At 40.3% G+C, this 27,478-nt stretch overlaps 2 protein-coding genes across 2 annotated transcripts; both read right to left on the reverse strand.

The window, feature by feature from the left end:
* Window positions 1–207: 207 nt before the first annotated feature.
* Window positions 208–5,351, reverse strand: LOC137277096 (uncharacterized). Its single transcript, XM_067808758.1, has 7 exons — window positions 4,981–5,351; window positions 3,786–3,992; window positions 3,415–3,626; window positions 3,068–3,211; window positions 1,420–2,079; window positions 852–950; window positions 208–353 (listed from the first exon to the last, which is right to left on the reverse strand). Exons 1-7 carry the CDS (start codon window positions 5,349–5,351, stop codon window positions 208–210), a joined length of 1,839 nt encoding a protein of 612 aa, XP_067664859.1.
* A 9,371-nt stretch (window positions 5,352–14,722) lies between these two features.
* LOC137278841 (monocarboxylate transporter 2-like) lies at window positions 14,723–21,053 on the reverse strand. Its single transcript, XM_067811349.1, has 7 exons — window positions 20,818–21,053; window positions 19,417–19,651; window positions 18,637–18,844; window positions 18,284–18,427; window positions 15,968–16,627; window positions 15,460–15,558; window positions 14,723–14,868 (listed from the first exon to the last, which is right to left on the reverse strand). The coding sequence occupies exons 1-7, from the start codon at window positions 21,051–21,053 to the stop codon at window positions 14,723–14,725; spliced, it is 1,728 nt and encodes a 575-aa protein (XP_067667450.1).
* Window positions 21,054–27,478: the final 6,425 nt, after the last annotated feature.

The raw sequence follows: 27,478 nt of genomic DNA on the forward strand, positions 1-27,478 counted from the left end.
AACGTTTGTAACATATACTGACAGCAACAGAAACAAAATATTCACCCCTAAAACGATAATCTCATCTGTTCTTGTTAATGTCCTGTTTCAAAAACTTGACGTGAGTTACGTTTCTTTAGTTGTTAAGTGTATTGGTTAAATATTTTCAAAAGATATTTTAATGTTCCATATGTAACTTCAGAAAATGTCTTCAGTGAATGCAGAACCTCACTGATGTGCAATAGTGACAGATTTGTGAGTTCCAATGGATTTCACACACTGAATGATCACTGGGAAAAAGGCGGCACCCACAGCCACAGAGCCGAATATACGGAAAGGCAGACCGTACGATCCAGTCAAGTCGTACAGCGTCCCTGTAATTGAACAAAAATATATCATATTACCAAATATGATAACCGAAATATCAAAAATATTCAAACTGCAAATTCATTTGAGTTACGCTTGACAACGGTACAAGAATCTATATCGAAAAGTCTCTCTCTCTCTCTCTCTCGAGTTTTTAGCCATAACGGTTGTTGTATGTTACTGTGAGTCTATGTGCTTCCGTCCCAAACTTTAAAACTTTGCACCCACCACTTATATCAGAAGTCTAATACAGCCACAAGCCTCAACACTATACTTACCGAGTTTGTTGTATGGCATGATTCCCTAGAGAACGTATAATGGCGCGATGGTGGGAAACAGGGAAACAGTAAGCAAGGACTGTTTTGTTAGACTGCAGTATGATATGTACTGCCCTTCCGTAGGCAACGCCCTATTGTTCGGAGTTTGAGTCACACTTGGTTACAACAGATCATTACTAGTCGTCCCCCTGAAAACATATTTAGCTAGATGAGAACTAAGCACATTACCCATTAGTATTCCGAGCGTTGTGTTGGAGGTTCCAGTGACTGCCCCGCCAAGACCCATGGACACAGCATACATATCTTCCCCTACCACTTGCAAGATAACTGAAAGGAAACGATTGGCTTAGATTTGCATCGGCCTTGCATGGCAAGTAGAAGCTTTAGCTATGCCCTGGTAAAGTAGATTCCAATGCTCCTTGCATCTCATTGAGAGTTATACCCTGTAATTCTGTAGCCTGGTATAGCATGTCTCAGGTGTCTATTCCAATGCCACAGATTGCCACTGTAGTCTTGTGGATAGTGTGTCTATCCAGAGAGCTGAAGGTCAGTGGTTCGATTTCACGCTCCATCATGCTTACACGTGTTGGTTGAAAGACTGAACATGTTATTGCCCTGGTGAATACCCTAGTGCCCACATCGGACAAGGACACATCGCCTGGGAGTATATTGAGCCTGAGTAGGGTATACATGTTGAACTTGCACGTGGTCTGCCATTTTGCTAGCACTGTAAATCAGGCCGAAATCACACCCATAAAATGAACACACACACTCACTCACACAATCTTTGACTCACCCATTGCATAGGTTGAAACCATGCCGCCTGCAGCCAAGCCGTATACCGTATAACAAGCAACTATCATGCCATGGGAGTCAGCCCAAGAGATCACTATCAGAGAACCACCGGACACCATCACTGATAGACAGAACACGTGGAAGGTCTTCACGCCAGGGATCATCTGTATCAAACCTGCCATAAGGCGCATTGTACTGCTTGTCCCGTTGATTATCAACAGAAACGTTAGTCCCGTTTCTTCAGACAGACCCTTCGACATACCAAAGTCAACTGCAGTCAAGACAGTTGATGTAATTGAACCAAACCCTATTAGGCCACACAATAAGTAAGCCCCATACAAGGGATTCAGTAGTCGGCGATATTTTGGCGCAGCCTTGACATCTGTACTGTTTTTGATCCGAGCTGTAGCTGGCACGCCAAGTGACGACGTTACTAGTAGACCAGATAGAGTAACATTCAGGTAAATACCGCTCATTATAAGAAGTGCACCCCTCCAGCCAAATTCTGTCTTCAGTGCTGTCAAGATGGTTGGAAAAACCATTGACCCAACACCTCCAGAGGACGTCAGTAGTGCTAATGCAAAGGCCTTGGCTCTTGGGTCACGAAATGCCAGCGTTACGTTGACGTTGTTTCCCAGATACACCATGCTACAACCACAACCTGAAATTCAAAAATCAAGATCAGCTATCTACTTAGACTAATGACCACACGTAACTACCAGTTAAAACGTAGCGTATACAGGGTATTACTGCGTATATGTACTGTACGTGTTGGCTGGCGTATGAAACTTCCGTGGACAGGATGACTGTAGATTATGGTCCTGTCAAAGTTGTTGGGCACACTTACATATACTGAACAACAAAAGAAACGCAACTTCTTGTCACGTTTCTTTAATAGAAGACATGAACATTACTTTTATGAGTTTTTTCGTCTCTTACGCCTCTTTTGCTGTTCAGCGCATATTGTCAGCTGATATGCATTGCATGTAAGACATGTACTTTGAGTAACAGGACATTGATGTACGATTAAACATAACATCCTAAAGCCTGCCTGTAAAGGCTGCATTACAAAGACCTCTGGGATCCAACAGAGGAAACATCTCAGAACAACATGCCTGCTTGATGAAGACACTGGAGAAACAACTGAAGTTTTGTCTTGGAAAAGAAAAATTGAAAAATAGAAAATGACTATGCAATGCCAGTAAACGGAACGTTAGTAAATGACAGACTGAGTTAGTTTCACACAAGCTAATCAAGAAATTAAGCTTGACCGACCCAGTTAATTCCCAAATTCCCAAAGGAGTCAAGTGTGCGAGTGAGGGAGTGTATTCAGCCTCTTATGGGGTCACGTGTGTGAGTGAGGGAGTGTATTCAGCCTCTTATGGAAATCTCTTATGTGCTCTTCACAGATGAAAGCAGATTCAGTTCGTCTTTCCCTGGCGGTAGGCAGACTGACTTATCGTTGTGAATCACATACGATAGTAGTGGTTTATACTACTGATGTTTGCTTGTGCTGGTTGAACGGTTTGTCCTTAAAATTATACTGACATTCAGTTCTAGTCAGTTCTGAAGTATCCTTTACATGGGCTTTATATCATCTGACCGTTTATTAATGACACCAAATATACACTCGGTAGACCACAACTCACCCATCACCACGCCGACAGATATAACAGTGAAGATGTAACCGGTGGAGAACCAGGTGGCAAACAGTCCAAGAGAAGCCAAGATGCTGCCTGAACACAACACTGCTCGGATACCAAATCTCTGGATAAGGAAACCATTGACAAGACCTGGTAGAAAAAGACAAAGTCCAGTTGGAGACAACCTTTGATCACGTAGGTATGTCTTACAGTTTTTGGATATTTTGATGGGATGTTCAGGCTCGCATTTGCCATTGCATGTTTGTGACGTAGAATCACTTATAATTTTACAACATGAATAATGTCTCTTTCAATTACTTGACCACTCCTGAATGATGAAAGAGAAAACTTGCCTCCCATGAATGTCAGTCCAGTGGACGTTGATTGGATAACTGCTGTTTCAGCACGTGTGTTTTGAAAATCCTCCAACCAATCAACAAAGAGGGCGCCAAGAGAAAAGGGGAATCCAAGTCCAAGAAAAACATTGAAACACCCACCACACAAGGTGACGATTTGTCGTAGGAGCTGCCTGGATTTTTCCTTTTTGTCAATCTGCGACTCGTACCTGATTTATAAATAATGTTTTTACAAAATACCATTTCTTCTGTCTGTAATAAGGATTAAAGTATGGCAGATAACTGGAGAGAAAATTGATATATTTCAATTGTTTCATATGCAGTTGGTAAACATCAATATTGAACGGCAATAGCCTGAATGTGCGCACCTAATACATGCGCCTTTGGAGCCGTGTTGGAGATAGCCGTCATCAATGACAAAGAGTCGAGGCTCCATTTCTAGTTCATCAGGGACGTATGCCACATTGTCATACTCTGGTACAAAAGCTTCGTCCTTCTGTAGTTCTCTTTCCACGTCTTTGACGATGCCGACACGCTCGTCTGTCTCTGATATCTTTGCACTATAAGTTGCCGGCCTATAAAGAAGAAAGTACTATGTGAATTATGAACGCCCATTCCCTCGTGAGCATGTGAATATTAGATAACTTTTGTCCTTCAATATCAATCGTGCCATGACCATCATTTCTGGGTCAAGTAATGCTGAACATGTTCCATGTACAACAGATGCAGCACCCGTCTTGCTAATGTTGCAGATATTAATGTAATCTCGTTATCCGTGTCATAAGGATGGCTTGGTCTGTAATTGATCTTTCTTTCTATTGCGCATTCTTAGAATATCCCCAAATGCAGTGACATTTGTTTAAGACAGTTCGTCTGTGAAGACTTTAGAAAAGATGCCCGCACACACCAAGTGTTTATCAACTGGTTGATCAACATTCCAGTGTGCGGTTGTAGAAAACAACCTTTACTCTAAGACTAAGGTGTGGGAGTACGTAATAGAATGACAGTACATGATTCAATGGCGATACAATTTCAAAAGCTTGTATCACGATTGAATAGTTGTGGTAATAACACTAAAATCGGTTATGATAATAAGAGTGGTCAGGCCAACCTAATGGTTAAAGTACTCGAGCCCGTCACACTCGTCACGGTTCCATTCCCCTCATAGGTAGAATGTGTAAAGCCCATATCTGGTGTCCGACGCCGCGATATTGCTGGAATAGTGCTAAAATCGGCGTAAAAACGAAAAATCTAACAACCAATAACAGTGGTCCAGCTTCCAAGTAGACGTCAGCAGAATAACGCTGGTATTCATCTAATGTGAGATGGGAGAGTCAGGCGTACACCTTCTATATTTATCCTTATACATACTCATTTGGGATTTTTGTTTTGAAATTTCAAGATTGCTCTTGATGATTTAAGCGTAGCTGGTAGCACGTAAACTGCCTCATTGACAATGGAATCTTAAAAGAAACAATCTGTAACATTTACAAAGCTTCTGTTCAATCACACTGCCCATTAACACTATACACATACAGTTTAATAATTCTCTGTGTCATTTACCTTTCTTCCATAGTGTATGAGTTGCTGATACTTGAAATATTAGCAATGCAATCCGCTTTATCTTCATTTGAAACAATTCCCCCGTTCCCTTTGAAGCTATACGACTCTGATTTGCTTGTGATGGGAGCTGCAGTAGTATTTCCCTCATCTGATTGGCGAGCATGACTAGGGAGTTCTGAATGTTCACTTCTCCCAGCCTTTTCCACAACTTGAAGATCTCCTGCAGAAACATCCTGCATAGCAAATCCTGTTGTAGGATAATCTGAGCCAGCCATTACACCATCCTTTTCAACAGGTAGGTCGTCCCTTGCTAACGATCCATTTATGTCCACATGTGTTGTGTTTGCATCAGTTAAACTTTGAACCTTCATATTTCATCCAACGTCTTCCGTTGACCTTGTTTACTATCGGAGGGTCCAGCTCTTCTGCTTATTTCAGTATATCCTCAAAGAACGAGTTTGCGCCGGAATGCCACAGACGGGACACAACATATATGAGCACGTTGTAGAGATTAGTGGCGTCTTGATGTCAGTAATCCAAACAAACCTTTTCTGAACGGTTCATATCAGTCCGCAGATACTTAGGACCAGGCCTAACTGTACTAATGACATTGCGCATATTGGGTACATCGCGAACGACTCATTAAGTCTGCAGCACGCACCCATGGTCATGAGTGGTCGGTCCTAAAGTGTGACTAAGTTGAACAGAGTCTGGATATGTCACTCCCTGTCACAGGAATCCAGGAATAACTTTTCCCACAGGAACTTTGCCCGACACCATTTTTACAGTGCAGGACCTTTGCCCACAATATATTTTTTTCTAATTACAATTAATACTCACCTTGCTACTCATTCACTGGAGTTACAGCTTTGAAAGTGATAAAACATTAAGTAAACTTTACCAAAGCTTCTCTGCTGCTTTGAAACTCACACATCAAAACGTCACTGAAAGAATCATCCGTCTCGTTGAGTTTTGCTTTTAGTTTTTACTATTTCATTTTTGTAACCATCCAGCTTTGACCACTCGTGTTGAATGCGTTTAGATATGAGGAGACGTCATGTTTCAATGTGTGAGTGTCAGGACGCGACCGACAAATCACGGAAGGGAGCCGAGAAATCACCGAAGGTGGCCGAGCGTGTTTCAAGTATTACCGACATTGTTTCCAATAGGGCCGTTGTGTTTATGTTATTATCGCTAAACTACCGATATCGCTGCAATTGTTTCGCGAGTGGGCTGCGCTTGTGTACATTTGGGATACAATTCCTTGAAATTTGGTGTAATTCCTCCAGACACTCAGGGGGGCCTGAGACTGAAGTAAACCAGGTAGAGTGCTATTTCTTTTGGACTCTATCAGTGTGCTATATCATGTGCTATATCATGTGTTATGATCCAAACCCAATAAGCAGGCACATTTGATGTCCCCATATCCTATTTGAAAATCTAAGCATATTATGTAAGTTGTTAAATGTAGTAAATATAGGGTAGAGTTAGGCCTTCTCTGACCGAAAGTTTCAGCTTTGTAAGTGCTTTAGTTATTGTGGAGTGAGGCTTTGAACATACGGAAATGACATGTACGTTACTGTCCCAGCCTGAAAGTACACTATGTTAACTGTTATCTGTTTAAATTGCAGCTGCATTTGAAGATGTTTATATAACTTTCCTAGCTCTACAACATGGGAACTTCACATAATGGTGGTTGTTTTGACACTCGTTGGATTTCTGTTGTTGTGCGGTTGCACTTTTGGCGCGTCCCAAACGTCTGAGAAATGTACGTTACACAAACTTTGTTATTTCTCTATAGTACAATTAATGACTCATCATTAAAAACTATTAGTTAAATCTAAACTTTGTCATCATTCCTGTAATGAAATGTAGACCTTTGTGTCAATTTCAAACTCCAACACACAGATATACAGAATATTAAATTCTTAGTCAAAGAGTAATTTTAGCCTTGAAATGTACGTTACCACCTTTTTCTTCTGAACTAAGATTCAACTAATTCTTCCAATATAATCGAGCTTTGGTAACTTACATGGACTTTCAGCATCAAAAGTTTCAATTCTATTTCAGTTTTGGTAAGGGAGATAATTAGTAATTTGATCAAATGTAAAATGTACGTTATCGAAATGTACGTTACCAACTTGTACGAAACTAACCTAAAAAAGTGAAAGAAGCTCCTTTTGAGTTTTGACATGTGCTTCCTGTCGTCTGCCATTTTGCTAGAGTGATGAAGTAACTTTCAGAAGATTACAAGATGTCCGGTATCATTGTATAACATCCTCGATCGTAAGGTGAGTTGACATATTTCACCAGAATGTTGTTTTTATGATACATAAGTAATTAATTCTATGTTCATTTCATTCATTAATGCCTTAAATTGACAGATGTGCTCAACAGTATAAATTTCTTGTTAACATACAGATCTTGTGCTTAGCAAAACAGTTTGAAATGTACGTTACCATTGGTAACGTACATTTCACTTTGAAGCAGGCATGCATAATTCCATGTAAATAATAACCATACTTGATGTTTGTCTAAACCTTTATGAGGTGTTGTTTGAAAGGGATTGGTGACGTCGAAAAAGTATAATTTTGATACTTTAACGATTTTAGTAATGTGATTCTTTGACTTTGTATATTATGATAAAATCTGAAAGTCATCATTTCCTGGCATTCACGCCGAGTTTATGATCTGTATATCAGAGCAGTTCTACCTAATCATTAAAGAATGTTTTTTTCCTGTTCTAGATGTGGTGTACATTATATCTCTAGCGATTGTGATGTTAGAAATTAGTTTTGATGGCATGTGAGTTAAACAGAAATTAGTAACGTACATTTCACTGAAATGGTAACGTACATTTCTTTTTGTATTTCAGCAACTATGGCGAAGACAAGGGCTGAAATTCAGAAGGCCTATCGCGATCGGAAAAAGAAACAGGATGGCGAGGCATATATGGCTAAAGAACGAATGAGAAGAAAACAGAATTACATTCCCTCGTCTGAATTAAACAGGGTCCAGAGGGCCAAGCGTAACCTAAAGAACAGAGAAAATCTACAGAGACACCGCCTTAAAAAGAAGCAGGAAAGGGCAAACATTGCACAACACAATGATGACAATCACAATGAGGCAGCTGGTACAAGTGGTTATGAAACTGAGGATCATGGACAACCATTGATAGTCAGAATACCTATACCAAACGGAAGTAGAGTTGGACGAACTAGGAGGAGAAGCAGAGCTTTGGCAAATGCATATCGGTTAATCCAAGAACTTAAGGTGAAAAATGACACTTTGTCAAAGAAGTGTGGATCTTTGAGGAAAACATTAGCTAGAAAATGTAGAAAGGTAGAGGTTGATACACCTCGGAGTAAAACTGAACTGCAAATGAGGAGTGCCCGACTTACAACAAAACAGAGAGAAAAGGTCAGAAAACATCTGCTTCTTGGGAATGTGATGCTTGCTGAGATTGCCACTACGCAGAAGAAAACACAAAGCAGTAAACGTTCAGTGTTGCATAGAATTGTATCTGGAAAAATCGTCAAAAAATACAGATGTTTGAGTATGTTGAGTGCGGTTACTGGCTTGTGTCGTCGTAAATTGTCAAGGGTGTCCAGCAAAGAAATAGCCTGGTCCAGGGGCTCACGTAAGCGTGTTCTGCTCAGATATAGGACACATGTTCTCCAATTTCTTGAGCGTGATGACAATAGTAGAGCACAGCCAGGTAAAGCAGATGCAAAGGTCTCAGATGGAGAAAAGGTACAAACACGCGTCCTCACAGACTACATCTCCAACCTCCATATGAAGTTCAGGGCTGAAAATCCCGAGATCAACATTTCACTAGAGACATTTCGGCGCATACGACCAAAGAACATTTTGCTCACTTCCTTTATTAGTCGCCACAGCTGTTTGTGTACAAAACACCAAAACATGGCACTACAGCTCAAAACACTTCGCAGTGTTGGTATTAACGTAACAGCAAATCCTGAAGCTTTCCTGAAAGAAGATCTTGACATGGACAACATTGCAAATCACCTTCCAGAAAACATTGTTCAGAGCCAGTGGAGTAGGGTGACTGTTGAAGAGAAGGGCAAGGTGAAGAATGTCACAAGAATAGTGGATATTGAAGTGCAAAAAGAACCATACATGGAAAACTTTAAAGTTCAAGTTTTGGAGTTTAAAGAACATGTTGACCGTGTGAAAAAACAGTATGCAGAAATCAGACGGTTGAAAGAGAATCTCCCACAGCATCATATGATTCTACACATGGACTTTGCAGAGAATTACGGTTGTAAAACCGTTGATGAAATCCAAAGTGCTTATTGGAATAAAGTTGGTGTCACTTTGCATCCAGTTGTAGTTTATTACAGGGATGATGCTGGGGAAGTTGTGCACCAGAGTTATGTGGCAGTTTCTGATGAACAGTCACACACAGCCTCCACGGTGTTGACTATCCTGAAGAAGATCATGCCACAGATCAAATCACTGGATGAAGATGTCAAGATGGTCCATTACTGGACAGATAGTCCAACCAGCCAATACAGAAACAAAGTGATATTTAGTGTTGTGGCAAATCACGAGTCTGAGTTTGGAATGAAAGCCAAATGGAACTATTTCGAGGCCGGACATGGAAAAGGTCCCTGCGATGGCCTTGGTGGAGTCACAAAACGCAAGGCAGATGAATCTGTGAGAAGTGGCAGATGTGTTATACAGGATGCATATGACTTCTTCAGGTGGGGTGAAAAGTCAAGTCTGAAATCAGTGAAGTTCTTTTTTGTGCCCAAAGAAGATTGTCAGGAAACCATGAATGCTGTCAAGAAATTAACTCTGAGCACAGTTAAAGGAACAATGAAGATTCATGCTGTTGTTGGTCTTGGGATGGCTGCAGTTGCTGTAAGAAATGTCAGTTGCTACTGTCCTCTTTGTCTGAATGGTGGCCTCTGTGAGTCCTGGAGGACAGAGTCACTCTCGAGTAATGAGCAACCCAGTACTGACCCCACAACCACACCTCAGACCATAGAGGAACAGAGTGAGGACGGTGATCCTAACCTAGCACAGGTTGGAGATGCTTCCTCTGCATTTGGCCAAAGTGAACAGATGTTGTTTGCTGTTAATGAATTTGTCTCAGCTGTTTATGAAGGCAAATGGTACATTGGTAAGATTCTTGATGTTGACAACAATGATGACACTATCGAGATTTCCTTTATGCAAACCAGAAAGCAGCTTCTCCAATGGCCATCACATCCAGATGTCATCTGGTGCCATAGGGCAGATGTTCTATGCAAGGTTAATCAACCTGTACCTTGTGGCAAGTCACGGCGAATGTTCAAGCTGAGTGGTGATGATCAAAACTTGGTTAAAGAGAAGTTTGAACATTATAAGTGAAATAATTGTTCTCTCTTATAAACTGACTATGCTTGGCGAGAAAACACGTGTTAGTGTTGACTATACTTGATTTCAAGTTTGATATTACTGTTCGTGGATACTTTCAAGCGTTTCTGTACCCCTCTTTGTCATCAGTGTTGGTTTAGATAAACCAAGCTGTAGAGCAAATTCGTTTGAAATGTACGTTACTTTAGATATAAAGGTTACAGAGTGGACAACTGAATGGTATTTATTTTATGGTTCTCTATTCTTTAATTTTATCTTACTAAGGAGTACACTCCTTCAGTAAATTGTGTTATAAATCAATTTATTTATTTATTTTTTAAAGTAAATAGAAGTTCTTCCTATCTTCTGCGTTATCCTGACATGTCTCATTTGAACATTTCTGTGTAAAACTTCATTCTCATGAATCATTCAAGCTCTTTTTATTGTCAATGAGCCATAAAAAGCATTTTAGTGAAGTTAAATAACATTCACCTTTCGTGGAAGATCTGAAACAGATAGAACGTCTGATGCTGGGATTTGTGAAATGTACGTTATCTTTCTACACAGATGTTATATTGGCTTACGTGAGACCTTGGTTCAGGTATTTGTACATGTTTAACTGCTATACCCACTAATATGTACCGGTAAAGGACAAAACAAGTTTTTAAAGATTACTTGATACTCGATTAGTTTAGCTATGGAGTTTGAAATATCAGTGTTTGACATTTTCCATGTTCATGTTTGAGTGAGGTGTTTGTGTTATGGTGGCCACCGATCACATACCACTGTTTTTCCTGTAAGCATTGGCGTTCTGACACAAAATAAAAAATACTGAAGAAGTACAAGCTACTTGCTTTCTTTTGTATTTGCTAATGACCTATTTTAGTCATCCAGAAAGTCTGGTAACGTACATTTCCAAGCTGCTTTTGTAAATACCGGACAGCAATGTTATAACGATCATAGCTTAAAAAGTAGACAACTGTTTTTGAAAATATTTTGGATTTGAGATCCTAAGATATGACCCTACGAAAGGAATAGATAATTTTCGACCTTCTTAAAAACTTATTTTGAAGAATTTTGAACTGTGAAATGTGCCTGCTTATTGGGTTTGGGTGTATATCATGTGTTATATCATGTGTTATATCATGTGTTATATCATGTGTTATATCATGTGCTATATCATGTGCTATATCATGTGCTATATCATGTGCTATATCATGTGCTGAGTCTGAGTAGTTCGATGAAAGAGTACACACTTATTTTACTTAATTTTGTGTCATTACGTTGGGCAAAACATTAATACCGTGGGCACGATTCCTCCCCTGTAAAAATGCTATCAGAGTTTCTGTGCGAAGTTCTGTACACCCTTTCGAATCAAAGGACCGAAAAACGCACTCCATTTAATTAAGACCTGAGTAAAAATCCTTTGAAATGGCCATAAATATGCATGCAATTTCAGTAACGTGATCATTGTCAGTATTTCTAATCATTTAGTTTTTGTTGTTCTTGTTGAATCAGATGAAACATGTTTGGAACATCAACTTCAGTTGTGATGTATGTATCTGAGAATATATACTGGGAGTTATTAATAAAGCGAGTGAGTGAGTTAGATTTAACCTCACATCGGTAATATTTCACCCATGTCCTGACGAGGTCATTAATAAAGGGTCAAATGATATATAACACGTGTTAAGAAACACGTGTTGCTCCGGAATAACGGAACTAGGAGTATCATCGTCATGTTTAATGTGTTGACAAACATAACACATCGTAATATGAAGGCAAACAGTTCAGTCAGCACTAGCAAATATCACATGTGTAGACAAAACCCCCCAAATTGAACATTACAGTCATGAAGAACTCGGTCATTCAACATTTTGTGTACCCTCCTCACTAAGTCTCTCTCCTCCGAGACTTTGGTGCACCTTGTTCTCTCACCTTATCAAGTTCACTAAAAAAACTTGCGGAATTGCATTCCATTCCTATACTAGAGCTCTACAGAGTCCTCGGATATCCACTGGTGCTGCGTTACCTGCGTTCACACGTCGACACGTCGTGTTCATCCCAGGCTTGCTCAATCGTGTTGATGAATGGTGAGCATGCCGACCACTCCATCAGCACTACACCCTGGTGTCTAAGCGAGTGAGTTTAGTTTTACGCCGCACTCAGCAATATTCCAGCTGCTGCTCTCTAAGGAATTCAGTGAGAATTCTGGACTTATTTGGTTTGGCGTTTTCGTCTTGCAGTAAAGAGGGTCGACCATAAATACCATGCATGGTTTACGTCCACCTCGTGGAGTGGAGTAGGATTTATCCCTGCCCAAACAATGACCGACAGACCCACCCAACCCATCCCACCCCCGCCAAGTCGGTTACACGTGGTCACAGTTGCATTTCTGATTCGCTCTCCATTGCGACGACAAATCCTCTGCCGACAACCATGGAAGGACAAATTGAATCTGATCTGTGAAGAGCAGACTAGGCCACTGACGTTGATGTCAGAGGCAATGATGTCTACTCCATCTCAAACGCGCCTTAGGAAAGTAATGATGACATTTCAACGGCCTGATGTTTTTTTACATACTGGTAAGAAAGTCTGCAAAATATTTAGTTGTATATATTTCAAACAACTATTAAGATGTAGCATTGCCAATAGGCTGACCCCCCAATCCCCCCTTCATATATGACGCCTGGTAATTAGCTCATATTATACTTAAAACAATGTATACACACATGTACACAAGCACGCATATGCGCGTATTGTTATATTGTCACAAAGTCCGGTATTGTCACTTTCTGTTCAGCCACGACCGCGAACAGGATAATGCCGCTGGTAGGAAATGCCCTGGGGTTGAGCAGGAAATCCACTCGCCTTATTATGTAAAGAAAAGAAATTCGACTATGCCGTCGTCTTCATCAACGTATTAATTTGTCTTCGTCAACATGTTGGTCATCGTAATTGTGACAACTTCTGTTAAAATCCGGCTGGAGTCCCCGACCGAGTACCTTGCTGTCTTGTATGGATGTGGAATGTGTCGTGTCGCCTGTACTGCGTCATGTATTGTAAAGCCAATTAAAGAAGTTTGGACGCAACGTAACTTTTTTGTCTTCTTCAACCTATAATTCTGAGCTAGTTCCCATTCCGACGCCGCATACACAGGCGTTGACACACGCAATGCAAAACACTTTCACAAAATAATTTCGGCTTGCCGGAATAACAAGAGTATTTACGAATGCTGTTCCCATCTAAATGATTCAGTTTCAATTTCAAATTATGCGTTTCAGCTTGCTTGTGAAACATTCTGACCCAGCCAGTCGCATTTATCTGAATTCAGTTAAACTGTGTCGTCTATTTGAATTGAAAGTGCCTTTGCACCAGGTGTGCTGCCAAGCATCTATCAAGGAAGACCGATTCATAAGGAGGAGAAATTCGACACGGCACTAGCTGGTCCTTGTGGGAATATTTCAATGTTCCGGAAGTCACCATTGAACTGTTAGTTTACAAAATAAGTTGTTCACTGGTCACGAGGGGGCCATGGGCTCATGTACCCTTGAGGTTTATTTATGCGGGTTCGAGGAACATAAACAAACCTCGAGGGTACATGAGCCCATGGTCCCCTCATGACCAGTGGACGACTTATATTGTAGTTAGGACAGTGATGCAGGTGTGTATTTTCGCACCTGTTAAATGACAACGTCCTCAGGGTGCCTTTGTACAAAACAATCTAAGTGCTACCACTATAGTAAGTCTGTTGTAAGATATGGGTGTGTCGATCGCCTTAGCCTTGATAACACTTTGTACAACGGCACCAATGCAAGTCATAAACAACAATGAATTAGTTGCTCATGCTCTTTGCATTATCAGATTCAAATATAAAAGTTTTGTGCATCATGCACGCAACATTAGGTAATCCGTATTGATATCTTCTAATATAAAACTAACTTGCAATTGGAAAAGTCGACTAAACGTCTAGACAAAAAAAAATCTTCAAAATATTAACTTCAAATATTTTTCAACATTCATACACTAGATTTTCACATAACTCATAATATTTCAATAATTTACGCGTATCTCAACTTTTATTTTAATGTGGTTTCAGGCGTTAACGTTAAAGGCTAGATGGATATATTCAGTGAATACTTCATGACGTCTAAAAGGCACGAGTCTCAGCACAGTATGCTCGGATAAAGAATAAATGTACACCGACGTTACTATTATGCTCGACGGTTGCGTTGCTCATTCTCCGAGTGCTCTACCGGCGCGGTTTGTGCAAACAGTTTAGATCTTGGTATTTCAATGGCGTTTTTAAAAAAGCTGCATGGATAGCATGGATGTTCCATTTGTGATTTAACTGAATGTTGGCAATAAATGTAGAATGTCACATAGGTGCAAGAGTGACAGATCTGCGTGTGCCAATGGATTTCACACACTGAATCATCACGGGGAAAAAGACGGCGCCCACACCCGCAGAGCCGAATATCACCAAAGGTAGATTATACGATCCAGTCAAGTCATACAGCGTCCCTAAAATGGAGGAGAAAAAATACGTCACCAAAGTATGATTGCTTTAAAATATCCGAACCTGGTGAACAAAAACAGAACAGTTTTTGCCGTTTTCCAGGAGGGCTGTAACTAATACGTTTCAACACAGAGATAGTACTAACTCTCGCTTATCGTGATTTATTTGTGTCAGTGTATAAACAATATATTAGGGCAAATGATCTCAATACATCTGTATTCATTGCCGAGTGCACCTACGAGCCTCCTCCGTTTTGTGAACAATTCCTCGTTGTCGGATGACCAGAGTATCATTTGTCACGACCGATCGCTCCTTTCACAACCTTTTCTAAGGTTAAGCTTAACTCCTATTCTTTAGCATTGAACTGAGGTTACCTTAGTGACTTGCTATCACCTTATTAGTGCTTTCAGAAAGGAGGCCCAGGTCATTACCAGGCAAGCTATTCTTGATATGTCCATGGCCCTTCTTAAGCTCATTCTTACCACATTGGCTACGATCAAAGTTACGATTTCTTGGGGCAACGAACGGTTCGAGAATAAAGGCCCAGAAGCCTTTACCACACGCCTAGCTGTGACTTTGAGAACGAAACGTATTACCCATTAGTATTCCTAGCGTTGTATTGGAGGCTCCCGTGACTAAACCGCCCAAGCCCATTGACACAGCATACATGTCTTCCCCAACCACTTCCAGGATGACTGCAAGGAAACGTGTTGTCAGATTACCTACTGTTGTCAGAACTACTTCCCAGCTATGTCGTCATATGCGCGTCATTACATGAATAAACAGCATAGATCAGGCCCCATCCTCCACCTGAAGACTGATCGTACATTTTGTGCAGAACTGATCATCGTAAGACGCGGTGCCTCCTACATGTCTTTTACAAACACACAGATCGCATCTGGATTCCAGTAAAAGGAGTTTCTACTCGTATAGTGAAAGGTTTCACTGAGGTTGCATCGAACCGCATAACCTACATCCTACAAGCATCGTGAAAGTGCTATTAGCATCGCTGATATACACTGACGTACAATCACACTCGCCGCTCTATAGGTACAGCGATATTTATAATGACCATAACTTCAACATCGCATATGTATGACTCACCAATCCCTAGGGTCGCTATCATTCCACCTGCACCCAGTCCATAAACTGTGAAGCAGGCAATTATCACGTCATAGGAGTCAGCCCACGATAACACTATCAGACAGCCACTGGACACCATCACTGATAGACAAAACACATGGTAGGTCTTCACTCCAGGGATCATCTGTACCACACCTGCCATAAAACGCGTTCCAGTACTTGTCCCATTCATTATCAACAAAAACACTATTCCCGTTTCTGCAGACAGGCCCCTTGAGATTCCAAAGTCAACTGCAATCAAGAGAGTTGCCGAGTAGGAACCAAACCCTATCAAGGCACACAACAAGTAAGCCCCATATAAGGGATTCAGTAGTCGCCGATATTTGGATGTGCCCTTGACATTTGTCTTGTTTTTGATCCGAGCTGAAGGTGGTACGCCAAGAGATGACGTTACAAGAAGACCTGATAGAGCGACATTCAGGTAAACACCGCTTATTATAAGAAGTGCTCCCCTCCAGCCAAATTCCTTTTTGAATTCCTGCAAGATATTTGGGAAAATTATTGCCCCAACCCCTCCAGAGGACGTCAGTAGTGCTAATGCAAAGCCCTTCGCTCTTGGGTCACGAAATGCTAATGTTACGATGACCATGTTTGACAGATACACCATGCTGGATCCCCAACCTGAAATCCAAAATCACGAATCAGCCAGAGGTAATTATCACACTTTTATAATCTCCGCTTTTATCCGATGTAAAGCAGGGTCTTTCCAGAATTAGGTAGACCTCTTCTGTCATGTCTTGTCGTGTCTGAACCAGAGTTTTGAAGTGCACGTTTCGAAACCTCATATCAGGTTAAATTTCGACCATTTCATAACCTAGGTTTTGAAACAGTCGTTATATAACCTGATCTGGGGTTTTGAAATGACCTACACTTGTGATTGATACAACTTTGCCTTCCTATCACCGATCGTAAATTTCATGTTATTGAAAGGTTCCAATATACAGTGGCGATAACTGGTTTCGATACTGCAATCATTCCCTCTCCAGCTTGGCGGTTGTATCTTCTAGGCTACGAAGAATCGCTGTGAAGACGGAGACTGTTGGTCAGTATGAACAATGTGTTCCAGGCGGGTACTGTGGTCAGCGCGCTTGCTTTGCACGTGTAGAACGTGCAAGGCGAGGTGTTGGCAGCGACTGTTCCATAATTTGCGGACTGTTCCATCAATATGGGTCTTCTTAGTATATGCACACAATATGCAACAAATTGAAAATAATGCATATTTGTGTTTACGTTCATGATGGCCATAAGTCGAGTAAAACACTTCTCCTCGGTTTGGGTACCAAATATAAACTCTTGGAGTCGGGAAGATTTTCCCGCGGGTTTGCACTTGCTACCAAAACCCCGGAGTCCTGATTTATCCTTTACCACCACAACTTGTTAAAAGGGAAGAGTACGTTTTACAGGTTTTGCTGTATAAACAGATGCTGACAAGTATTGCATTAATGAGACATGATACAACGGTAGTCGGTGTAAAAAAATAGAAGATTCAGTGGATGAGAAACACACATTTGCTGATGCACATAATCATCCTGTGACACTGGGGCGGTGGGCGTAGGCCTGGTGGTTTAAACATTCACTCGTTATGCCGACCATCCGGGTTCGATTCCTTACATGAATACAATGTGTGATGTCCACTTCTAGTGTCTCTCTCTCCCCTCCTCGGTGATATTGCTCTGTAATATTGCTAAAGCGGCATGAAAATACACTCACTCACTCACTCACTCACTCACTCCTGCGACGCTGTTTTATCAGTGATGAAATTCAGAGACACGGACATTCTGTCATCTGATTAGCTGGAACTTGCTGTGGTGAGTTACGTCTAAGGCTAGCTGTGTGGGTCAAGTGATGAACGCTAAAGATAAATGCTTCAAGAAACAGGAAGCAGGGTATAATCTGCAGGGTATACGTTACTATAAATCTCCACTATGCCATAGATATCTCTACCTCCCTTTGCTGGCTGCGCATTCTCGTCAGTTGAGCTTGCCAGTGGTCGCACTGAGACTCAGATTTGTAGATGCACCCAGGGTATAATGGACATAACCCACTGGAGATTATTGAGGACACATGAAGTTGAACATGATGCTGTTTGTCACTCGTATCATTAAATTTTGCATAAAGCTACCTTAAAGACATCTGCAAACGTTTCCATATTCAACATATACTTACGTGAACAGACTTGTGAAAATCAATTGCAATGACAGTACCTATAGATATACACACGGGTTTTTATATACCTGTATCAGCCAAATTTCTTTCAATCATGAATCGATGACTCACCCAACACTACGCCGACAGATATAACAGTGAAGATGTAACCTGTGGAGAACCAGCTGGCAAACAGTCCAAGAGAAGACAATATGCTGCCTGAACACATCACAGCTCGGATACCAAACCTCTGGATAAGGAAACCATTCACAAGACCTAGTAGACAAAATAAATAAAGTCTATTTTGGATCAACCTCAGATGGCGCAGGTGAAGAAGGAACTTGTTATAGTTTCTTACATTTTTTCTTTAGGCTCGAATACATCCTTGATTGTTTGTGACGTAGCCTCACTAAACATTTTCCAATATCAATAACGCTTTCTTTAATTACTTGACCAGTCCTAAAAGATAAAGGAAAACAACCTGCCTCCCATGAATGTCAATCCAGCTGTTGCTGATTGGATGACTGCTGTTTCAGCACGTGTGGTTTGAAAATCCTCCAGCCAATCAATGAAGAGGGCACCAAGTGAAAAAGCGAATCCCATACAAACGAAAGTGTTGAAACATCCACCTAGCAAAGTGACGACTTGCCGACAGAACTGCCTGGATATTGTCGTCTTTCCCATTTGTGACTCCTCCCTGGTACAGGAATAAAACCAGTAGTTTCCAGAGGAATACCTTTCTCTCTTTACACGAAATATTGGATTTTGTTTCAAACCGTAATTTGCTTCTCAGGAATATGTGCATCGTAGATATCTCATGATGACTATGCAGACATTTATTGATTCGTTGAAGATATGTTTCCACAACATATAAACATATGTTTCCACAACATATAAACATGTTTCCACAACATATAAACATATGTTTCCACAACATATAAACATATGTTTCCACAACATATAAACATATGTTTCCACAACATATAAACATGTTTCCACAACATATAAACATATGTTTCCACAACATATAAACATGTTTCCACAACATATAGACATGTTTCCACAACATATAAACATATGTTTCCACAACATATAAACATATGTTTCCACAACATATAAACATGTTTCCACAACATATAGACATGTTTCCACAACATATAAACATATGTTTCCACAACATATAAACATATGTTTCCACAACATATAAACATGTTTCCACAACATATAAACATATGTTTCCACAACATTTAAACATATGTTTCCACAACATTTACATATAAACCCAACACACGCGTCCGTCCGTACCTTGTGTGTTGAGAATCGTGCTGAATATACCCGTCACCTATGATAAATAGTTTAGGTTCCTCTTCTAGTTCATCCGGGACATATGCAACATTGTCATAATCTTGAACAAAAGCTCTGCCTTTAGGTATTTCTGTGTCCAAGTCTCTCGCGTCTTTGCTGAGGTGTTCGTCTGTCTCTGCACTATGAGTTGACGGTCTACAAAGAAGAAAGTAGGCTACACACTGAAATGAATGAATATTCTTTGAATTCTACACTTCTATTTCCTATCGTGCCTCTGAATGAAGATCCGTGTTCTGCTGTCTAATAGATGATGTTTGCATTTCAGTTTCAATCGTTCATTTTTAATGATACATCATGGTAAATTGATTTACCACTGGCATATGAAGTCAACTTAAAATGGTTTCATTTGTTTTCATAATAATGAACATGAAAATATCAATGAGTAAAAAAAACTTCATCTTTGTTGATCAATGTATAGTATACTACCGATAGAGCTTGTGGGTGGCGCAGCAGATATCGCAAACCAGTCCACGGATATTGATTTGGATTAGTGTCCCTTTAAGTAATGTTGTATAATATAAGCTTAACGTTCAATATATGCCCCATATGTTCTGCTAATGCAGTGTTCTGGTGCTGGTCTCATAAAGATAGCATTGTCTGTCAATGAACTTCGGACTGTAGTTTATTATCATATCCCCTGTCGGATAAACCTTTGCCACGGTCATCATTACAGTAAGAACGCCACTGCATTTTGTCATTGGGAGGACAGTGGACAGTATTACTTAGACAACATACTAGCACATACGTTTGTATCGTTTGTCACATCTGTCTCTTTTATCTTTTGGAGACGATAAGGAATGAGCCCACAGTATTGTAACCGAGAATCCTAAACAGCACTAGCCCCTGACCTGTGTTGTGAGCAAGTCATGGACATCACCATGAGATGTGTATGTGCTATGACCATAAGGCCAGGTCTCCCATGACCAGTAGTCTAGACTCGCCCACATTGTCATGGAGATGTTCATTCGGACCACCGTGTACCCAAATGCTTGAAAGATCGTGGGGTATTCCTCCCTAACATTGCATCACAAGACTGTTCTGTTGATTTTCATGTTACGTGCAGTCCTTCCTTTTCCTTATCAGTGTCTCTTTGCCTTTCTGTGACCATTTATTGTTTTCGGATATCTCTTTTTGTTTTGGAATATTTAGTTTTGAATTTTGTTTTCTCAGAAAAAAATCGTTTGTACAAAACTTCGAGCCTATTCATTATTAAAAAATGTTCACATCCATCTGACACTCACAGCTGACGTACAAGTAATTGTGTTAATTTTGTAATATGGTAATATATGAAAGTTACTTACCTATCTTCAGTCCTATGGTCATTGTTACTAGTGGGAACATTTGTGTACCGATCTGTTTCATCTTCATTTGAGCCAATGACCCTGTTTTCTTTGAAGGTACACGACCCTGCTTTGCTTATGCCTGACGACATAGCAATACTACCTTTGTTTGGATGGCCAACATCATTAAGGAATCTTGGATAATCCACTACACCTTTTCCAGCAGGGAGATTTTCCCTTTCCAGCGTCCCTTCCATGCTCATAAGTCTTGTATCTACGTCAGTGGAACTCGGAACCCTCATTTTGTATCCAACGTCTTTTTCAATAACCTGGTTTAATATCGGTGTTCTGGTACCCTTCACTTAGTGTCAGCAGTTCTTGTGCTTATGTGAGACAATTCTCAAAGAAATACTTTCAACAACAGGAAATACTGACTTGCTGTTAGCCATCGTCTGTTCAACAGTTTTTCCCCCACGTTTCATACGTGTGGACGCATGGTAATATCCACAGTGAGAACTAAAACAAACTAATGACACTGCAGAAACTAAGATAGTCTTGTATAACTGATTAAGTCTGAAGCATGCACTCATGCTCATGAATTTTCCCTACCAGGTTGTCTCAACAATTAATTTACAGTACTAACTGTATTTAATATTCAAACTCAGCAAATTTTATATCGTACTTTTGGTTCAGTGTCATTTTTTTGCTTGAGGAAGAAATACTGTCTGCTGAAATTTATGGTTTGATTGAAGAATGAAAATGGTTTGGGAGAATGAAAAGAGATTTGAAACGAAGAAATCAGAAATTAAAAAAAACCCAAGAAATTAAGTTGAATCAGTTTAATTCGACTAATGAATTTTTCCTCTCAGATCATCAACAGGTGACAGAACGTTTTATCTTTACTGACAGGTCTGATAACGGGCGCATGTGACAAACGTAACCTGGCACAGCTTCCACACCCGAAACCAATGAATGCACACAGACGTTTAGAAACTTTGTGTGCTGACGATTAGATATGTCACTCTGAGCGTGTGGGTTCGAATCCCTCATGGGACCCAACTAAAGGAATGGTACTAGAATCTCTGCTTTTGCTAAGGAAGCGTAATCCAAATGTGTCATAAACTTTGGAAGGGGAGTACTCTTATTTTGGACTTTGGAGAACCCTAGTCACAATAGGAATAAGATATGTCAGAGTTCACATTGCCAGAATTAAAGATCAACTTTCGCGAATAGGTCCCCACGTCATCTCCAAATTTCCATCTCAAATGATGGAACTTAGTCTGGTATAGAAGCTGTCTGCTGAGAAGTCACTCCGTCATCAGTTACACATTTGGGAGATGATGATGATTTTACAATAAAATCTTGGCAACCTATCGGGCCTACACGTCAAAAATAGCATAAATGCTAACTTTGCCAGTAACCTACAACAACGCCTTAGTTCGCTTACCCCCTTGTCATCTCATCAAAACGTACTAGCTTCATGGTCACCAAAATATCGCACAAAAATACCCAGTTTATATACAATTGTATGCTGTGAAACTGGCTTGCTGTAAGAAAATTCATAGCAAAGACTCAATCAACCCAAAGTATGTTTTAAGAAATCGCAAATGCTGATACATAATTATCCCGTTGTGTAACTATCAATTTCAATCAACCAGCCATTGCTCAGCTTTCATTGTGATCTAATTTTAGTCTTCTGTGTGCCTGTTCAGCTATATATGGATTTTCACGTATTTAGTGAATATTTGGGAATTTAAAGGGAACGAGTCTGTGCACCATGATGTTTTGCAGTAGGTACTCTGGTAGAACTTTAATACTGGGTGGGGACTGCTATTTCTCTTTATTGAAATGTAGAATACACTAGGTGCAATAGGGACAGATATGTGTGTGCCAATGGATTCCACACGCTAAATCATCATTGGAGAAAAAGCGACAACCACTCTCGCAGAGCCGAATATCACTGAAGTTTGATCATATGATCCAGTCAAGTCATACAGCTTCACTGAAACTGAAAAGAAACCAAGTTTCCAAGTATGTTATAAGGTACCAATTATAGATACCAAAACATATAAAAGAAAAAAATCCAAAACTTTTGAGCAGCAAATTATTTTCAACTGCCAAGGCTAAAATCTAAGGTTTGTTGCAACTCTCGCTTTGAAGTTCATGGAAATCATCCTGTCAGATAATCACTTACAATGTCACATGTAACAGTGAATGAATGTGATGTAGTAACGTTTACGTGTATAGTCTTTCACACCTTAAAATATACCAAAGCGTTCTCATACCATTGGCGTGCAGTCCAGTGATTGAGATGAACGCTTGTCCTTACTGTATATTTGTAGTTGGACATACCACAAGCTCAGTGGTGATCTGGAGCCCTGCAGGTGGATATTTCCTATTAGTATTCCTAGTGCTGTGCTGGAGGCGCCAGTGACTAAATCGCCTCTACCACTTCCAAGACGACTATAAGGAAACATGTGGGTTAGATTAGCAGTAACCAGTATGAGAAGAAGACATTTTTGTTACCCCATCCCACCCCTCATAGACTAGTCTCTGAACATAGACTAGTCTCAGTCTCTGCAGTTCGTCCACCAATAACACCATGTCCCAGCAGCACGTTTAAGATGTAGCAGACATCATGGCCGCTGGAAGCAAGGTCATGATCTCGTGTGCTCTTCACAGATGAAAGCAGATTCAGTTCGTCATTCCATGGCGGTAGGCAGACTGACTTATCGTTGTGAATCACAGAAGATAGTAGTGGTTTATACTACTGATGTTTGCTTGCGCTGGCTGAACGTCTTGTCCGTAAACATCATAATGGCACTACATGTGCTCTATATCATTAGCGTCTATTAATGACACCTAATATACACTCGGTAGACCACAATTCACCCATCACCACGCCGACAGATATGACAGTGAAGATGTAACCGGTGGAGAACCAGGTGGCAAACAGTCCAAGAGAAGCCAATATGCTGCCTGAACGCAACACTGCTCGGATACCAAATCTCTGGATAAGGAAACCACACCACTGCTGAGATACCAAATCTACAAGCTTAAGCTACTTTCAAGACATCTACATACGTTTCCATATTCAACGTATATACGGGAACATACTTGAGAAAATCAGTTGCAATTGCAGCACCTGTAAATGTACACAAAGGATGGTATGTACCTGTATCAGCTAAAATTCTTAAATCATGAGGTAATGACTCACCCAACACCACGCCCAATATAACAGAGAAGATGTAATCTGTTGAGAACTAGATGGCAAACAGTCCCTGGATAAGGAAACCATTCACAAGACCTGGTAGAGAAAAATATAGTCAGAGGCAACTTTCCAAGATTTATTTAGAGCAGGGCTTTGTTATCCTGAGAAAATATTTTAAAAAGATAATGATGCTAGAATAAACCCTTGATTTTTTGCGGCTAAGATATTCACATCATATGTTTTTGACATGGATCAAAGCCCAAAATACGAACAGAACCTGCCTCCCAGTGGATGTTGATTGGTTGACTGTGCTTTTAAATTTATATTATTTTCATGGGGTGGTCTGGCTTCGTTTGTGACAGACTAACAATTTTTTTTTCAATGTACATTAAGTCTTCTCCAATTACTTAAGCAAAGATGTAATGAAAAACTTGCCTCCCACTGATGTCAGTCCGGCTGTTGATGATTAGATGACTGCTGTTTCAGTACGTGTAGTTTGAAAATCCTCCAGCCAATCAATGAAGAGGGCACCAAGTGAAAACGAGAATACCACTGAAAGTCAACATCCACCGAGCGGGGTGACGGAATGCCCAAGGAATTGTTAACATCTTTCCTTCCTTTCCACCTGCGACTCATCCTTGACACATTTAATAATTTGAAAAAAACAACAGTTTCTAAAAAGAATTCTGGATTGCGTTTAAAAATAATTATGTTTTAAACTATGAAGGTATGAACACCAAGGTAATCACAGATCCATTGAAAACATGTTACTATTTATACCTTTCTCGTATGTATTCAAAGTGAAACAATGGCAGTGTCCTTGTGTAATTCTGTTTCCGCTTCAGTTGTGATATTTCTATTGTTGCAGAGATGGTCGTCTGTCCCTGTCAGAAGGACATCATTAATAGAAGGCCTACAAAGAAGAAAGTCGGAAACAGATGAGGTTAATGAGTACTACTAGTATCCTCTAGAGGCTCATTCCCTGGTGAACAACTGAATATAAGTCTGTTAATCAGGTGCCCTTTGCTCGTCTGTATTAATCGCGCCATGATCATCGTTACTGCTTTGGATCATAGATAATTTCAAATAACGTTACACCTGTTCCTTGAACAATACGTGCGTATTCGTCTTGCTAATGTTGTAGTCTGAAAGGTAGAAAAAGTGCTTCAGTATCAAAGTGACTCTTGTGTATTCATTTTCCATTTCCTATTGTTTGTTTGTTGTGGTAGCCTGTAAATGTCACAATTAAACCATGAATATCTATAAAAGTGACATTAGCACACTCCAAAGAAGCAAACACACCGAAAAGCAAGGCCATGGTGTCCCTGAAAAGAAACGAAATAGTCAATACCATCTAATTTAGTTTTAGAAATGTCTTTCACGTGACTACAACGTTTGAAAAATTGAAATAAGCTATCTGACCATTAATGCAGAGATCCTCAATATGTCTGATTCTTTTTCTTTAAATTGTCATGAAATTCTGACTTGTGTGCATATAGAAAACGATCTTTAAGAGGAGGAACCCAAATCATGTCCATGGGGATGCACATTTCTTGCCTTAACGCACCAAAATCATACATGAATTATCATATTACTTTCTCACAGACGTGGTGGGGTAGCCTAGCGGTTACAGCATATGCTCGTCACGTGGAGGAGTCGATTGCCCACATTGGACAATGTGCGAAGGTGTCCCCTGCGGTGATATTGCTGGTGGAATATTGCTAACAGCGACGTAAAACAATACACGCCATGTCACCTATGGCCTGTTACCTATGGCCAGGGAACGAACGCTTTAACCACTAGGCTACCCCATCGCCCATCGAACTATAGAGAAGGCATAAGTCAGCCACAAGCACGCAGGTAAGCACAGACGGAGGAGATATTCACCTGAGTGGACAACGTTCCCGACACTCACGTTGATGTCAACGTGAAATAAAAGACTATTGTATTAGGGCCGGTCAATCAGCTGTACATCCATAAATTTACATCGCTAAGAGTCACACAATGTGCAGCTGCTACATCAATCGGACATCGATAATAAACTCGGTATTGACTTTCAGATTGGCAGCGGAATATTATCATGCGTACCAAAAATAAATAATAAATGGGAGTTTTGACCCGCCACGCACGATCCATTACATGCTGGTCGTTAATGTGCGTCGATCATCACCAGGAAGAATCAGGCGTTAACTGACAATCAGGTGTTACCTGACAATCAGGTGTTACCGGATGGTCGTCTTATCGAAGAGACATGTAATTTGTCACCCATGTCGGGATAAAGATGTTAAACTAGGAAATGATGATAATTATGAATGCTGCAATCACTGTGTATCCCTTGTGCTGAAATGTCAAATGACATTTTCATCTGCACGGTCAAAACATTTTAGTGTATTGTAGTCATTTATAAGAGTGTGCGTCCCTGCGATGCATATCAATGTAATGCTTTTAAGACTATCGTTCTTCGCAAATAGAATTCTTTCGTGAAATATGTACCTGAAGCATGATATCTTTGATAGAAATCAGAAAACTGACAAGTACAGAGCCTTGCAGATTAGTCAAAATTTGAATCAAATACTGAGAGGTTTAATATGTTTCTTGTGTCTAGATTTACAGGTTAATCAAGAGGACTACGGTTTTATTATGGTAACACGACTTGCCTGTTTCAAGACCCCGGGAACATGTTGGTATTTTTTCCAGTTATAACCTGGAGGCTAATGAGACCATCATAGATTACGTTTCTAACAAATTTAACAAAACACGCATATCACAATGGAACACAAACCTAGAACATATATCCAAACTATAGCAGTCCGTTCCTCCACGGCACAGGATTTTGTTTGAGCAGAGTGAGTAAGTGAGTTAAGTTTTAGAACACTTTTAGCAACATTCCAGTAATATCACGGCTGGGGTAAAAAAATGGTTTCGTTGATGTTAAACGCTGCACTCAGCAATATTCCAGCAACATCACGACAGGAGATAGCGGACTGGTTTCGTTGACGTTTAACGCCGCAATATTCCAGCAATACCTTGGCGGGAGACACAACAAAGGGGCTTCAAACACTGCACTCATGTGAGGAATCGAACCCGGGTCTTAGGCGGGTAGAGCGAACGCTTTAACAACTCAGCTACCCCACTGCCCATTGGCATGAATCTTGTTAATGTTAGACTACGTTCACAAGCTGTGATTTGCATAAACGCTTCATATCAGAGAGAAATAACCATTCTTGTTCTACAGCTGTGCCGCAAAGCACCAATGATCCCAGTCATCTATGTTATGCATACGATCACTTGATATGGTGCAGGAATTGCTAACAATAGTTTGCACAGACTCTACAACATTGCAACATTCATCAGTAATCTCAGCAAAAGATCTGATGTATGCTGGTTACACCCACACCGAACAGAATGGTAAGAAGGGAATGTTAATGAGAGTTAGCTGCATATAAACATGTATGTAACTTTATGTTATAT

Source organism: Haliotis asinina, chromosome 3 (assembly GCF_037392515.1).
Source record: "Haliotis asinina isolate JCU_RB_2024 chromosome 3, JCU_Hal_asi_v2, whole genome shotgun sequence".
Lineage (NCBI taxonomy): Eukaryota > Metazoa > Mollusca > Gastropoda > Lepetellida > Haliotidae > Haliotis > Haliotis asinina.

Coding starts and splice junctions, on each gene's coding strand:
- LOC137277096 (XM_067808758.1), bottom strand. CDS start 5,351: ATGAAGGTTCAAAGTTTAACTGATGCAAACACAACACATGTGGACATA. Junction 3,627..3,785: donor TCCAAAGGCGCATGTATTAG/GTGCGCACATTC, acceptor TTTATAAATCAG/GTACGAGTCGCAGATTGACA. Junction 3,212..3,414: donor TGGACTGACATTCATGGGAG/GCAAGTTTTCTC, acceptor TTTTTCTACCAG/GTCTTGTCAATGGTTTCCTT.
- LOC137278841 (XM_067811349.1), bottom strand. CDS start 21,053: ATGGAAGGGACGCTGGAAAGGGAAAATCTCCCTGCTGGAAAAGGTGTA. Junction 15,559..15,967: donor GATAGCGACCCTAGGGATTG/GTGAGTCATACA, acceptor GTTTCCTTGCAG/TCATCCTGGAAGTGGTTGGG. Junction 14,869..15,459: donor AACGCTAGGAATACTAATGG/GTAATACGTTTC, acceptor CCTCCATTTTAG/GGACGCTGTATGACTTGACT.